The following is a 16,372-nucleotide window of genomic DNA, read 5'->3' on the forward strand; positions in this document are numbered from 1 at the left end:
GGACACCATGCATCAGACCTGAAGACAAGCTAGTGAAGAAAGTAACCTTGAACTAAAAGACTTATAAATAAGCCATATTACCTTTAAATGCACAAAGGAAAGATGATACTTTAGAGCAAGAAAGAATATAGCTATTTTCAGTTAAATAATTATCCATAATATAGAGTATGTAAAGATATTGGGGGGTATTGTACATAAGTTATTAGTGCTAAAACCCTACAGGACAAAAATAATAAGAGTTATCCCATAGTCATATGTTTGAAGGTCACCAGTGGATGGACAAAATCAAGGTAAGAGTACTTAGTCAGATATTATTAGCCAGGTATAATGAAAGAAATTTAAATGGTCTGTGCTTCTTATCCAGAAGGTTAGAAAGCTGCACCCCCATCTTGGATTTAAGAATCCATTGATCTCATGTCTATCACAAATGCGACATTTGACTTTACTGCTATGGACAATACAGAGCTAGTATTAAAATCTAGCAATGGTTGTCAGCAAATACTAGTAATAATGGACTATGCTAGCACATTTTCAGAAGCTGTACCTTTATGCAAGGCTGACACTAAGACTTTTGCCAGAGAATCAGCTTTTACAATTCTCTAGAATGGGTATCCTTAAACAGACATTTACTAACCAAGGCACACCTTTCGTATCCGGAGTACTGCATAATATATGCATCATATATGCCAACACTTTAATACTAAGCAATTAAAAATATGAGTGTAAGATCCACAGACTGATAATCTACTAGAAAGATTCAGCAGATCACTGAATTTCTATTAAGAAAAGTTGTTGATACATATGGTAAGAAATGGGAACAGTTGTTATCTTTCTTGTCACTTGAAGTAAGAAATGCCACAACTTTGAACTGGGCTTACTCCATTTGAACTCTTGTATGGCAGGCGTCCCTCAACACTACTTGATATTGCAAAATAGACATGAGACGAATAAAAGACTCCATTTAACAGCATGATATAGCTTTGCATTAATTTGCAGCGTAGACTGAAGCTGGTTATGCCCAAAGTAAAGGAACGCATGCAGAAAGTCACAGGAGTGGAATAAATCAATACGGAATACCCATCTTAGAGGATTTAACACAAGAGATTAGTTATTGGTATTACTATGCTCTATGATGAACAGATTTCTGGCAAAGTGGAAAGCAAGGCCACTTTGAGGTAACTGAAAGGCTAAATACAGTGAGATGCAAAGTAAAAAAAATAAAAAAAACAGGAAACAGCAGATACATCAAATGAATGCACTAAAGCCATGGAAAAAGTAGAAGTTCTATGGTTAGCCTGCAAGCTGAAAATCATACATGATATTCCAGATAATCTGTGCTTGGAAAAAAATGACAATTTTATTAAGAAACAAAAAATGTTCTCAGAAATGCATTGAAGAGCTAAACTGACAGTGCATAAAAGAGAGAACACTGGAGTAAAGGTTAATCTGAAACCTTGCAGTGTACCATTGTTGCAGAAATAATTAGTAAGAGATGTTCAAATGATACACAAATTAAGAGTTGCAAAAATATCAAAGAGTAAATGAAGAATGTGAATACTGCAGGTCCTTAAACCTGATGGAAGTATCAGATTCTGTAACAACTTTAGAAAACTGAAATGCATTTCAAGGCTTAATAACTATCTCATACCCAAAACTGGTAAGCCGATAAAACACTTAAGAGAAGCAAGACATTAAGCATTAGACCTGACAAAGGTATGTCAGCTGATACTGCTTTCCCTCTCTCCTAAAGAAGAAACAGCTTCTGTAAACCTAATATTTTATTTTATTATACAGTACTACCATTTGGCTTACACTTTTCAGAAACTGATGGATACAATACTGAAGCCACACTCAAGATGTGCTACTCAGTTTCCAAAACTGCAGACTGTGTTAGACTCTTCTGTAAGACAGACAGACTAAAGGGTAAATAGTAAAAGAGTAAATTGGGCATGATGGAAGAGAGATACTTAGGGATTCCTTAAAGGAATAAGGGTGGTAAAACCTCAACTAGAAAAAAAAATAGACATTGTAACAAACCTGCTTATAACACCTTTTAAATTCCAGGCGACAGCTTTCCTTGGATTAGGTGAGTTCTATAGGAAATTGGTTCCTAATTTTCCAACTATTTCCTGTTGTTTGGCAGGCAGATTTCAAAAAAAAAGGAAAGAAAGAGTAAAAGAAAGAAAGAAAAAGTAAAAGAAAGAAAGAAAAGCTGCTGCCAGATCAATGATCTACTGAGGTAAACTGAGCTAAAAAATTACTATTTTCTGAAGCAGTGCTGATGATTCCTGATTTTCCTAATGAATTTACTTTGGATACAGATGCATCAGAAGTCAGTTTGGGAAATCGTTATCCCAGAATATTCTAGATGAGGGGCACTATTTTTGCTGTATTAGTCAAAAGTTAAATAAAAAAAAAATGAGAAAAAAACACTCAGTCATCAAAAGGGAATGCCTGGCTGTGAAGCAGGTCTTATATTCTGCAAAGTGCTCTCTATTACATAGACATTTTGACATAAAAACTAATCATGCATCATTACAAGGGTTGAAAAACAGTAGGATGGCAATATAAAGTTATTCCAGTGAGTCTTAAGACTCAGAACCATTTTAGCATATTATCACCCACAGATTAGCTAATAGTATTGTTGATGGGGTATTAAACATCTTACAACCCACCTGTAGGACTCCGAACTGTTGGTTTTATGTCAGAAGTGAGGTAACTGTTACACTATGTCTGTAGAAAATGAGGAATATGTCTTTAAATGTATGCCAAGTATGAACTGTGCATGTAAAATTCTCATAGAAATTTAAAAAAGGCAATTGATTGTATTAGATAGTTAATGGAAAGCTAATATCCAATTATTTGTGTATATATGGCTGTAGACTAAAACAGAAAACAAATACAAAGTCAGTTTCTCAAGTGGAAGGAGTATCATGGGTAAACTGAGGTTTCTGCCTGAAAGTTTGTGCTCCCTGGAATTGGATGGCTCACTTGGGGCCTGTTGAAGATATAGCCTGAAAGAAGATCATATGAAGGATTTTTTGTGGGTCTGGAAGGAAGGCTAGCCTATGCCTGCAACAAAACATGTTGTAAGAGCAGTATGGGTCAGAGTTTGTAAGATAACTGGTAGAGTAACCTTTATGAGCTGAAAATCTAAAATCATGATACTGTGTAAATACTTCTAAACAGAGTTAGATGAACTATTTTCATTTCCTTGGAAACCAGCAAAAAAAGTAAAATTGCAAAGTTTCTTTAGAAAAATAATCAAGATTATTTTATTCTCCTATTTTTAAATTTGATTTTAAGATCACATAATAATATAAGCAGGGGGAATATTTGCTGCAAATTTCAGTTGCTAAAATAATTTCATGCTGTCAAGCAACAATGTATAATTTCATTCGTACTTACTAGGCTATTGATTTGTGATGATCTTTAGAATCCTAGCCATACTGTCATGTAAAGTTTTTAGCCCTTTATTTTAAGTACAAATAACCCACAGATATGCAGAACATTTATACATTGTCCCTATCCGTGAGGGACAATGGTGCTAAACCAGGAGTGAATTTGCAATTACCCATCAATTCATCCTGTAAGTGATTGTGTGGGTTTCCTCCAGGTGCTCCGGTTCCTTCCACATCCCAAAGACATGCTGTAGGTGGACTGGACACTCTAAATTGGCCCTAGGCATGAGTGTGTGCATGTGTGTTCCTTCTGTGGAAGGTTGGGTGCTGGGCTGGCAACTCAACACCATAAAACTCCACTGCCAGTCATGAGCAGACAGGTGATCTGCTGTGGCGACCCCTAACCGGGAAAAGCCAAAAGAAGAAGAAGAAGTGTAAGAGAAGTAGTTTAGGTTGATAAGGAAGACGATTCCAAAGAAGTGGTATTCTCCATAACACACATCTATCTCTCCCACATGATCTATTTATGTTTCAACAAACACATTTAGATCTCTTGTGCAAGTGTTTATGTCCCCATTGGACTTATGAATGTGAAGTAAGTCTGATGGGATAGGATCTTTAAGGAATCACCCCCCGGTAGCCTATATAACACCGAGAAGAGGGTTAAGGCTTTGAGAGAGTCTGCATATTTTATATGATTTAAACTCTTGATTTTCTTAGTAAGAAAGTGTTGTAGGCATTCTAGTTGTTCAGATGTTTGGACAGGTACATAGCGATTGGGGCATTATACTCAACACTCAGCCTGGTGAGTGCAGAATACACATACATGAACCTGGATGCCAAACCCTTAATAATAAGCTGTGCAAAGAAAAAACACTTTCTTACAATAGTGGATAAGTGTTGATCGAGAGACAGTTCATTGTCTATGTAGATTCCTAATGCTGGATTAGTGTTTAGGGGTATGTTATCAGTGTGATAGTTACAAGGAACTTCTTGCTTGCTGAAGGATTCTATTATACATTTCTTGGCATTTAGTTTTAGTCCATGGTTTTGACATCAGATATTGGTTTGGGAAAGACTCTCCTGGAGGAGCTTAGTGTTCTCTGGGGAGTTTATGATGACACACGGTTTACAATCATTTGCAAACCTGATCAGCCATAACCCTTTAACACAAGCTTTGATGTCTGAGAAGTAAATGCCAAAAAGGAGTGGCCTGAGCTTATAAAATGTGTTGTGACCCCCTGTGCACATCAAAAATAAATCACCTATAAATCTAAAATAATAAATGATGTGGCAGGAAAACACATAGACCCATGAATGAAGATTTCTCTCCATTTTGCCATAAATAAATTGGGAAAATTGTAGGCCATTACTGCCACTACTGCCTCTGCTGCAACTCCTGAAGTCTATTAGTTGGACTTCCTACCAAATGTATGATATCAGTCAAACTACATCTAGGCCTTTGTAGAGTTACTGAATAAAGGACATGTATATTCATTACTACCTAAAGAGTATCCTCTGTTAATTCCAGACCATTAATTTTTCTGCAAAATTACATATGTCTCTAATAAGTGGTGGTCAACAATTTATTAGAACTTATTTTTTTGTCCATCACAATTGCTAGTGGTTCAGTTTTAGAGCAAGATGCTTATACTAAATATTATTTGTTAAAGTTTTTAGTCTGATAAAGTCCTTGATGCATGTGGATAAAATGGCTGCCAAATACACATGTAAAAAGGAATTATCCTGTGTGTCAGACTTTTTTGATACTCATAGCTCTCAACCAATCAGGGACAAGTCTCAGCAAAATCAGGGACAAATCCAGAAAAAATCAGGGACAATCAGGGACACTTTTAAAATATTAGCTCTATTAACTTGAGAAATTAACAGAATTAGAGAATGTGAATTAATATACATTTCCTGAAGTAAAATAAGCATTCAGCTCTTAGTTATTGTCATTATTTATTAAGTATAATTCACCACCTTTTGTTCAAAAGGCACCAGTGTTAAGAGGGATTAACAGGGACAAAGCTAAAATTTGAGTCAAAATCAGGGATGTCCCTGAGTTTGCAGTCTCTGAAGGATATCTACAGGGATTTTAGTTTGAAGATGTTTTCATGGTATGCATAACTCAGTTTTAGTACCTATCCAGGATTCTTCACTGCTGTTGTTTTCACAGTTGAATGTTTATTCATTTTCTAGTGTCATTTCTGTGGAAAGACTATTTAGTGGAAAGGCTAGACTGCCATGGTAGTGGAAATGGATATTACACAATTTTCTCCTAAGCCTATGGACCAGTTTGGAGAGGCACTCAATTTTACAATATAGACAGATTCCACCAAGAATGTGCTTTTTTGATGAAAAACAAAGAAGGCAACTTTTAAATACAATACCTTAATGTGGTATAATATTTATCTGGAGAAATGTATACAGGAACACAGAGCCCTAAAAGGACTAGGAGTGAAGACATTTCCAAACAGAATTCAATACAAATGTTCAAATTACTAGTTAAACATGGTGAAGTATTGTTGTATTTATACAAGTACTCTGACGAAATGCTGGTTACAGGTATTAAACCCCTAGTAATTACAAAGATCTTTGTAAAATATTTTTTTCATAGTGTGGCAGTCCACAAAAAATATTAAACATTCTTTTTTTACTGTACAAAGTTAAATGTTTGTATTTTTTGAAACACTATCTGTTCTTTCTGTTATTAGTAATGCAATATTTGTAGTTATTGTAAGCTCCATCTCAGGCTATGACTGCGAATGGTCAACTTTTTATTAGTACTCAACAACAGCTAACACAATAAATAAACTAAACTCAAAATGTTATAAAGGGACAAGAAAAAAATATGAAATTGAATCAGTTTTTAAACATCTAATTAAATAAACTATGCCCACTATAAAATATAAAAAACAAGAAGACCATCAGCCTTATTCAAACATTTATGGAGAAGAAATAGAGACTTTTTTTGTTGTTTGTTTTTAGGAAGCCCCAACAATAGTGAAATAATCCAGTAGCTCATTTCACTTGATAGCAATGAGACATCACATTATTCAAATAGATCTGCACAGAGGAAGGAAACAATTGAGAAGACAGGGGTGTTTCCAGTACCAGAACAAAGCAATATCAGTATCTCTGAAGGTTCACAAAATGGCTCTTTTATCTGAAAAAAAAAACATTCTGTTCTGTAACAAGCAGGAGTAGGGTTAAGGGAATCTTAGTACTAGCTGGAGACACAGAAGCTTTATAGAATAAAGGTGCAACAAGTAAATGTTCCAACATATATTTGTTCTGCTCACCTCTGTGTCATTGTACATAAAATATAAAGGATTAAAAATCTACCATGGGAATGTAGGCCAGGTTTCTTAAGATCCTCACAGATCAATACCTAATCACTTTCAATGAACCTTGCAATAAATGCAGTACTTGGACTGGCCCAAGTGTCAGGGGCAATATTAACTGGACTGAAGACTTTGGAAGGACTGGGTAAGAATGGAGAAGAAGTAGCTGTAGAATTACTTTAATAGTTTGAGGTAATGCATTTATCTCAGAAACCTCTTTCAGTGGCTGAAATGACTACCTTCTTTACCTAGCTGTAGAGTCAAGAAAGTAGAAACGTCTGTCATTAAGAATGCAAGTAAGTCAGTTGAATATGAAGGGCTGGCAACTGGAGGTGAATAGAATGAAAAAAATAAGGGGGCATTTAATAAACAAAATACATTCCATCTAGTTTTGTACCCCAGACTTGCTACTTTTCAGTTAGTCTCTGAGAATAATATGAGCCCTTTGTTGAATAGACTAGCTAAGTTTTATTATTTTAATGTGACATCATTAAAAAGAGAGACATTAAATACATTATCTGTGGACTGCTGTATAGTAATGTCTTTTGGCTTTTCCCGGTTAGGGGTCACCACAGCAGATCACCATTCCGCTTATGATTGGCAGAGGATTTTTACAGTGTTGAGTTACCAGCCCAGCACCCAGTTTTCAAAGAAGTAACACCCACTCACGCATGCACATACCTGCATGTCTTTAAAGTTCACTCGACCACAGGGATGACATTCAGACTCTGCACAGAAGCTGCTCCAGCCAGGAATCGAACTGGAGAGCCTCTTGTTGTGAGGCAACAACACTAACCACTGCACCACCGTGGCATACTGTGGACTCCTGTATACATTCCATGAATTCTGATAAGTGTAGAAGATAAGTGGCAATGGATGCTACTAATTATACATGCAGATTTTAATCATATTTGATAATATAAATTCCTACAAACTTGCGGATATAGAGGTTTTGTTTGACTTGCTTACAAAAGTTTTATTATACATAAGGCATTTGATCTTCATTTAGTGCCAAGACGTGTACTACCTGTGTTCTTTGGGATACCCAAAGTACACAAAAATGAGTTAAGATCTCCTTTAGGCTGATAGTATTTGCAGTCACACGTAGGCCTGAATCACAGGCAATACTACCAGACAAAAAAACTGAACCAAAAAAAATGAACTCATCAAAAGACTGTGGGTTCTATGCACACAACAGGTGCTTGTATTAATTTTACAATACTGCCTATGTAGTACAGAATAAAAAGAGTTTTCTGCATTCCTCAGCTTTCTGTCCTTTGGATACGATGTTAAACTTATGCCCCATCTGTCTGGAGTTAATAGTTACTGAAGCAGATGAAAAAGATCCCATGGCACTTATCAAAAAAGTTTAGAGATGTATATACCTACATTTATATATATATATATATATATATATATATATATATATATATATATATACAGACAGCAGGATTTAAGTTTGAATTTGTTGAAGTAATATTGTTTTGATGTATGCTGTAGGTATGGCAGGGATTTTGAACTTTAAGCTACTCTGCAATATTTTTATTTTTTTGCATACCTGCTATTTGTAGTCAGATAAAGAACTTTTTTTTATTTGTTTGCTTACCATGGTATAAGTTGGCTTGAAAATGTGCTCTGTCTGCAAATCACAATATACAGTCTGAAGGTCCAATCGCTGATAATGCTAATTTATGTGACTGCTAACCACAATAGGAACAGGAGTGATATGTAAGTTTTACCTAGACCTTAAAAGGGTTATTTCTTTTGACAAAAAGAAGGAAGTGAAAGGTCAAATATTTGGGTTAATAGCTAGATTTCTATGCAATATCTAAATTTTCATGGTGACTCATTAGTTATGTTTTATTTGCTGTTTTTGAAATGGTCTTTCTTTTCAGAGGGATCATGTGCATGGAAGAAGCATCAGAGATTAATATTACTATAATACAGAGCTTGTAGTAAAGTTTTATATCTGACGTGTGTAATTATCAATAATTGTGATTGAAAAAAATTATTAAACATTTCATTGAGTGTATGTTTGGTGAATCACAATTCATAGAAAAAGTGTAGAAGGCTATAGACAATTACTGCTGGTATGACTTAGGTTCTTAGGAATGTATGAACTGCAAGGCAAATTAATCTGGTATTTGTACATTGTTATTGCCCACCCACATGTTATAGCCATCTCTCAAGAAGCTTGTGTTTGTGCACCAGCAGTGATTCACTATGTGCAGTGTTTTCTCTTTTCTCTGTGCTTGTGCAATCGTGAAGCTAGAATATTTAAGTAAGGTTGTGTGCCCTGCCCTCACTGCAAAATCATTGTGGAGGACTATACATATACATATATGTATATGTAAATATACATACACACACACACACACACACACACACATATATATATATATATATATATATATATATATATATATATATATATATACACATGGGTCTACCTGACAACGCCGAAAGCTGACAATGCCGACGATGAGAACACCGACACCAGAAGATGGAAAACTGAGATGACCGACGGATGAAAACCCTGATGCTGAGAACACCGACATGTGAAAAGGCTGTGTAAGTATGCGGTAGTGATGGACGTTAGGGTAAGGGTGCGAGTAAGGTAAGTGTGCGATATTGACGGACTCTAGGGATAGGGGTGGGTTAAGTGAGTTAGGGTTAGGGCGCGGGTTAGGTGAGTGTGCGATAGTGACAGTCTTTAGGGTTGGGGCGGGTTAAGTGAGTTAGGGTTAGGGCGCGGGTTAGGTGAGTGTGCGATAGTGACAGTCTTTAGGGTTAGGGGTGGGTTAAGTGAGTTAGGGTTAGGGCGCGGGTTAGGTGAGTGTGCGACAGTGACAGTCTTTAAGGTTAGGGGCGGGTTAAGTGAGTTAGGGTTAGGGTGCGGGTTAGGTGAGTGTGCGATGGTGACAGTCCTTAAGGTTAGGGGCGGGTTAAGTGAGTTAGGGTTAGGGCGCGGGTTAGCTGAGTGTGCGATAGTGACGGACCTTAGGGTTAGGGTTTGAGTTAAGGTTATAGATAGTTGTGTATGTAAGGTTTCATGTGGGTTTGTAAGGATTTTGGTGTGCTTGTGTTGTGTGTGTGCTTTTTGGACAGGGGATTTGTTTTGTTTGTTGATTGTCGGGATTGTGGTGTGTCGGGCATGTGAGGTTATGTGTTTGTGAACTTTTGGTTATGTGGTGTCGGTGATTTCGTTGTCGTTGTTGTAGTGTGTCGGTGTTGTCAGGTAGACCCATACACATATATATATATATATATATACACACACACACACACACACACACACACACACACACACACACATATGGGTATGTGTATGATAACTGATCAGCAAAATGGCACTGTGCCAATTATTTACAAAAACTGATCAGCACTCAAAATGCTGGTAGTCTTACATGTATGCTCCAAAACACAAACTCTGAGCACACAATTTAAGAAATACTACTTTTTTAGGAGGGTAAGCTCCCCTGTGCCCACCACCCCCTTCTACACACACACACACACACACACACACACACACACACACACACACACACACACATACACATATATATATATATATATATATATATATATATATATATATATATGTGTGTGTGTGTGTGTGTGTGTGTGTGTGTGTGTGTAAACAGACTCACTTCATAACACTGAAAGCTCAAAACACTGAAACTCAAAACACTGAAATTCAAAACACTGAAATCACATATCATACATATACTGAGTTTAAACTAAGTGTAAGCACCCCACACCCCCTGCTACTTATATATATCAACTCCAAGATTGCACTTCACTACACTAAGTGCAATCTTGGAGTTGATATATTTAAGTAGCAGGGGGTGCAGGGGGACTTGCCCCCCTACTTACACTTGGTGGAAAGTGCTATGATTTATGTTGTTTAAACTCAGTATATTTATAATATTTGTTTTCAGTGTTTTGAGTTTCAGTGTTTTGAGTTTTCAGTGTTTTGAAGTTTCAGTGTTTTGGTCTTCTATATTATGAAGTTTTCTCATTTTCAGTATTTTGAGTCAGTGTTATGAAGTGAATCCGTATAAACATGTAGATAGATATGGATATATATATATATATATATACACCAACTGTGAGATCACACAATAGAAGTGAAAGAACATATTACACATCCTAGCTGTTACGATGATCTCACACTGGAATCTTCAATGAGCTGATCTTTCAGCAAAATGGATTTGACAGAATAGCTGACAAATATAGACTTTAAAGATATATTTCCAGGAATCAATCTATCTAGCTAGCTGGCTATCTTTTTTTTGCCTTCTGAGTCATTCATATTTCTATTAAACACTTTAAATCTGTACTTCATTTCTAGCCTGCCTGTTTTCTCCTTTGTTTTCTGGAGTTTGATCTTAGTAGTAGTTTGGTGGTTTCTGAAGGTTCAGCGTCTGATTGTTGCTCTAGTTTGTCATATTCATTAGTTTGTTTTATTAATTCTGCCCTTTGTTAAAAGGGTAAGTCCCAGTTTGTATGGCTTTGGATCCCAGATGACTGAGTGAGCCAGTGCATAGTACAGGGCTCAGTATTATACTGCAATACAGAATCATGGATAACTCACTTCTGACCACCAAAGACATAATCACTTTTTGATAATGAGCATGAAATAATTTTATTGAAGGAGATTTTCCTTACATAGAAGGAAATTAGATTTGTTTTCTATTAGCCTATTATCAGCCCTTACTCTCTATTAAAAGTGCCAAAATACTTTGCTTCTGGCTGGTCTTGTCTGAAATCCACATAAACTGACTGTACACTTTCAAGTTTTAAAATGGAGATGACCTTATCCTTTCATTTAGTTGTTGTTGTTTGTCTTTCAGCTTTTTCCCGGTAAGGGGCCGCCACAGCAGAACTCCGGTCTGCTAATGATTGGCAGTAGATTTTTATGAAACGCCGAGGTACCAGCTCGACGCCCAACCTTCAAAGAAGGCATGCCCATTTACGCACGCATGTCTTTCGAATGCTACCCAACCGCAGGGAGGACATGCAGACTCCACACAGAAGACACTCCCAAGCCAAGCCGAGAATTGAACGGGAGAACCTCTTGCTGTGAGGTAACAATGCTACCGCCGTACCACATATCTATAATAACAAAAAAAGAGAAATATAGTCAAGTGTCTTGATCATAACCAGGTTTTTATGTGCTCAAAATATGGACGTGAAGAAATTCACCTCCAGGGCAAAGCTCAAGAAATGATGCTTGGCTTCCATGTCAAGAACACACAACAGAAGGTTTTAACCTGACAGACAATCTTTATAGAGCATGGAGCTTATATCTGCTCCATGTATTACCAGTTACAGAAAAAAGTGTGTAGAGCCACTAAGTGTTTGACTGACTTTCAAAGAAGGTAATGCAGTTTAGAGTTATCAAACAGAAAATGGAAATCAAAATCTAAATTGTAAATGTGATAAAACAGCTGGATGTGTGATCTTTAGAAAAGGAAAAGAGCAGATTACATAGAAATAGAAGGAATTTGGATGAAAAATATATGCAGATTAATGTTCAGGAGGAGGAGTCAGGTCTAAGGGATGACAGAATTTGATTAAGTTACATAATGCTGGCATGAATGATAACTATTATCCTTATGCATGTAAGGCTGTCAGTGTTTTGACAGTATATAAAATGCATGAAAATAATGAGAAATGTTACTCTGATTTTTCATTTGTATTTCTGTTAATGTATACTTATGCTGTTGTTAAAAATGTAAAGATTTAATAAAGCGGTTTAAAAAAACAGCAGGCAAAAATGAAGTGCTCATCTATAGAACTAATGCCTTTAAAAGCTGTTAGACATTTCATTCTGACACACTTTCTGTTTATAAGCATGCTTTAACTTTCTGATGCTTGCTGCTTGCCAGCCATTAGTCTGCACTCTAGTATCTGGCACAAGACCCCATCTTAACAATAACCAATAGGTCTAATTCGCATCAAGACTTCTATTCAAAGCCCCAGGATATCTGAATCTCTTACTCCTCCAACTAAAAGTACTAACCAAAACCAAAATTAATTCCTCCATGGGACCTGACAATATATACCTTGTTACTTAATTAATCGTTTTAAACATGCGTTTATAGATGCATCCCTTAAATTGCATAATTTATGTTTAATTATTGGTTTTATCCCTAATGACTACACACTCCAGTGGTGATACGCACAAGGGTGGCATTAGGTTCATAGATTCATAGATTAGTACTAAGTCAACTACCCTTGTGAGCTATTTTAAGCCTAGCCAATTATCCCTTGTGAGACTCAAACCCCACACCTTGTGCTTGTAAGGCAAACACCTTAACCATTAGGCCACCCTCCCAACCCCATTACAGCTATATCAGTCTTACAAGACTCATATTCCAAATGTATAATCATAAAACCAGGAATCTTATTTTACTTAGCTCTCAACAATTTGGATTTGTGGGAGTAGATCTTGTATATTTAATCTGGAAAACATTTTGAAAAGGGTTACAGTGGCTGGGATGTGGCCATGTAGTGTGTATGGTGTATGTTAACTTGGCCAAGGCCTTCAATACCATTCACAATGCTGGCATCATACAAAAGCTAAATGCTTTAAAAGTCAATCCATGAGGTAAGATGGATAGCAAACTGGCCGAAAGCAAACCCCACACAGTATAAATTGCAGATGCCTCATCAGAAAATATAAAAGTGACCAATGGTGTCCTTAAGGGCTCAATGCTAGAACCCCTCCTTTTTGGCCTTTACATCTCAGCTCTCCAAGCAAAGAGCCAAGACCACTTGCTGACAATGTTTACCAACAACTGCAATCTGGGTGTTATTAAGTCATCCTTTGACAGTGAAACATTCTAGTATGAACTCTCCCTAAAAAATTCTAGGGGTACTAAAAATGGGCTCAAACTAAATGCTAAAAAGTGTAATGTCATCACTTTTGGTAGACAACACCTCCTCACACCACTATAAAACTAAAGTGTTGTTAATGATCTAGGTACTTGGGCTAACAGCTCAATCTCTTTTGACCATCATGTGACAACGACTGTCAGGAAATCCTTTTATTAAACACAGCTGATTGCCAAAGGAGGATCATCCAGATCTAAAAAGGTAATCACTCCCTTATATTCAGCATTGATTAGACCAGTTACTGGGTACAATAGCCCCTTTGATTGATAACACAAAGGCAAAAATCAACTAACAACTGTTTTGGGCCAGAAAAATATCTCACTTTCTATCTCCTGATGATAGAAATGTCATTGGAAAAGGTGTGCATCTATTACAACTAGAATATGACCACTTCTATTCATTGCAAGTAACAGCAGGTTCATTATGCTCGCTCCCAAGACAGAACACGATGGTATGTCCTCAATAAAGCACACTGGCTAACAATCCCAAGCAGGATCAAAGTACTAAATGTAGTAGTTCTAAAAATTCAAACAAAAATCATTTTTTTTCCACCATTTGGGTCTACCATTGAAACTCTTATGTTCACCCCAGATTCCCCCCCTCCTCATCACAACATCACTGCAAATACCGAGGACCAAACTGTACTGCATTGACAACAGCTTTTCCATGCTAGCACTACAAATCTGTGAATCCCTCCCTTTCAATCTTAATGATTTCCATACTTTTAAAATATTCAGACATGATTGCAAACAGGTCCTGTTCAAAGAAATGGCTTCCAAATGCTTATCACCAGTGAACATAACCGGAAATTGCAAGGACTGTCTTCCATTTGTCATAAACTCATCACTCAGCTCCCACTTATTCACTTAAATATTCCTTAAAATGTCTCTTTATTTTAAATCTGTATGTACTGTACATAGTGAACAAACATTCTATACTAAATACACTAACCCCTTTCATTGTTAGATGACAGAATGTGTAAACATGTCCTCTTTTACCCAGAACTCTCTTTTATCTACAATACTAATACACTAAACCCAATCTTTACTGGTCAATTACCCTCTAGCTATTTCCACATCCTTTCTCCCCCTTATTTACACTGTAAACGCACAATATAATTTGCTCTTTATTGTGTATGTAATTACTACACAAAACAAATGGTATTGTCACTGAAATATATAGTCTTCCTGTAACTGTCATATCCTGCATTATCTCTGCATGTGCTTTAAGGTACTTCTGTTCTGAACCTCATCCTGGGCTGAAACTGAAAATGGTCCAAGAGCTCAGTGTTCCATCCCAGTTAACAAACTCGGACAAATATATAAATACATATATACATATATAAATAAATATGTATTTGTCTACAATATTTACTCATTGTTAATTTAGATACAGCAGCTTAATTATGTCTACAGTCATTTTCCCCGACAAATTAAAGTTCTCCTTTGAATCACTGTAGTCTGTTTTACCCTGTCAGCCAAAATTTAAACAAAAATCACCATGTAATTCAGAAAAAATTCACCAAACGAGATCATGTTTTTTTTGTATCTTAGGAACCTAAGACATTGTCATGTTAGTACAATCAAGTAAAGTGTCTATGTATTCCTTTTTAGCTTAAGACCATGCAATACCTGCATGTCTCTTTCCATTACTATTGATCTTGAATGTTAAGTCCCGGCTGTTTCAATGTATATTAAATTCCTTATTTATAAAATACAAATTGCCAAAAAAAAAGCAAACAAAAAAAAACATGCTACACAGTGACTTACTTGGTTGATATTTTGCTGGCCATTGACCTTTGTTCCTATGGCTGTGGCAATAGTAGCACAATGCCACACAGAAGTTTCTGCTTTGTTTCCTTGATTGGCTACTCCAACAGCTTCTTGCCTTTCAGATGATTTAAGTGTGTCTTCCAGTTGTAGCAAATTGAGCTGCAGAGGAGAGCTGCTGCGAGAATTGAAGAATGGTGAGTCTGAACTCTCCATGTGGTCCACAGACCATGGCATTGGACAGAGTGTTGTTGGGTTAGTCCTATTAAAAGAATTGTCAGCATCTTGAGTCTGAAGGGGAGGAGATGGTTTAATGGGAAAGACTGGAGCCTCAGTGGAGTTCTGGTTAGTCAAATATGATGGAAGCATAGTACTGTTAATTTCAGGAAACATGTAAGTGGGGACTAGAAATGCAACCATAGGTGCTGACACAGAAGAAGGATTTCTTGGGGACTGCAGAGAACCTTGCATTCCCCCTGCAATCTGAGAATCAGTCAAGTTATAACTAGATGGATCTGAAACATTAGGGATAAAGTCTCCAGGAGAAATCATTGAAATATGAAATGCTGGTACAGCTGTATGAAAAGGTACTGTGGGGAAGTTGTCTTCAGGATTACAATGAGTAGTCCATGCAAAACTTGGAGCCCCACAATCTGTTTTTTCATTGTCTTTTTTAGTAGAAAGTCCAGCTTTATTGATGTATCCATTCTGCCTGATTCTTTTAGCTTTTGATTTTCCCCTCCTCTCATGCTTGGCAATTCCATTAGTAGCACGACTAAAAACTCTTCCTCCTTTTAGAAGAAAAAAATAACAACTATTATATCTGCCTTGTGATAGCTTTTAGATGTTATTGTATATACATTAAAGAGTTAATACAAATTCTGGAAAGGATACTTAACTCATTACAGCTTGGTGGCGCCTGTAGGCATTTCTGCATTTACATCCTACTGAC

General features: G+C 36.6%; 1 protein-coding gene across 3 annotated transcripts in view; it reads right to left on the reverse strand.

The window, feature by feature from the left end:
* LOC122799310 (period circadian protein homolog 1-like) overlaps positions 1-16,372 on the reverse strand; it is a 439,191-nt gene that overhangs the window by 109,804 nt on the left and 313,015 nt on the right. For all 3 annotated transcript variants that reach the window (XM_044068277.1, XM_044068278.1, XM_044068276.1), the window contains one exon: positions 15,421-16,211. In XM_044068277.1, coding sequence (XP_043924212.1) covers positions 15,421-16,211 — 791 coding nt within the window. The remainder of the gene's footprint in view (positions 1-15,420; positions 16,212-16,372) is intronic.

Source organism: Protopterus annectens, chromosome 4.part0, assembly GCF_019279795.1.
Source record: "Protopterus annectens isolate FY-2018-M chromosome 4.part0, PAN1.0, whole genome shotgun sequence".
Classification (NCBI taxonomy): domain Eukaryota; kingdom Metazoa; phylum Chordata; order Ceratodontiformes; family Protopteridae; genus Protopterus; species Protopterus annectens.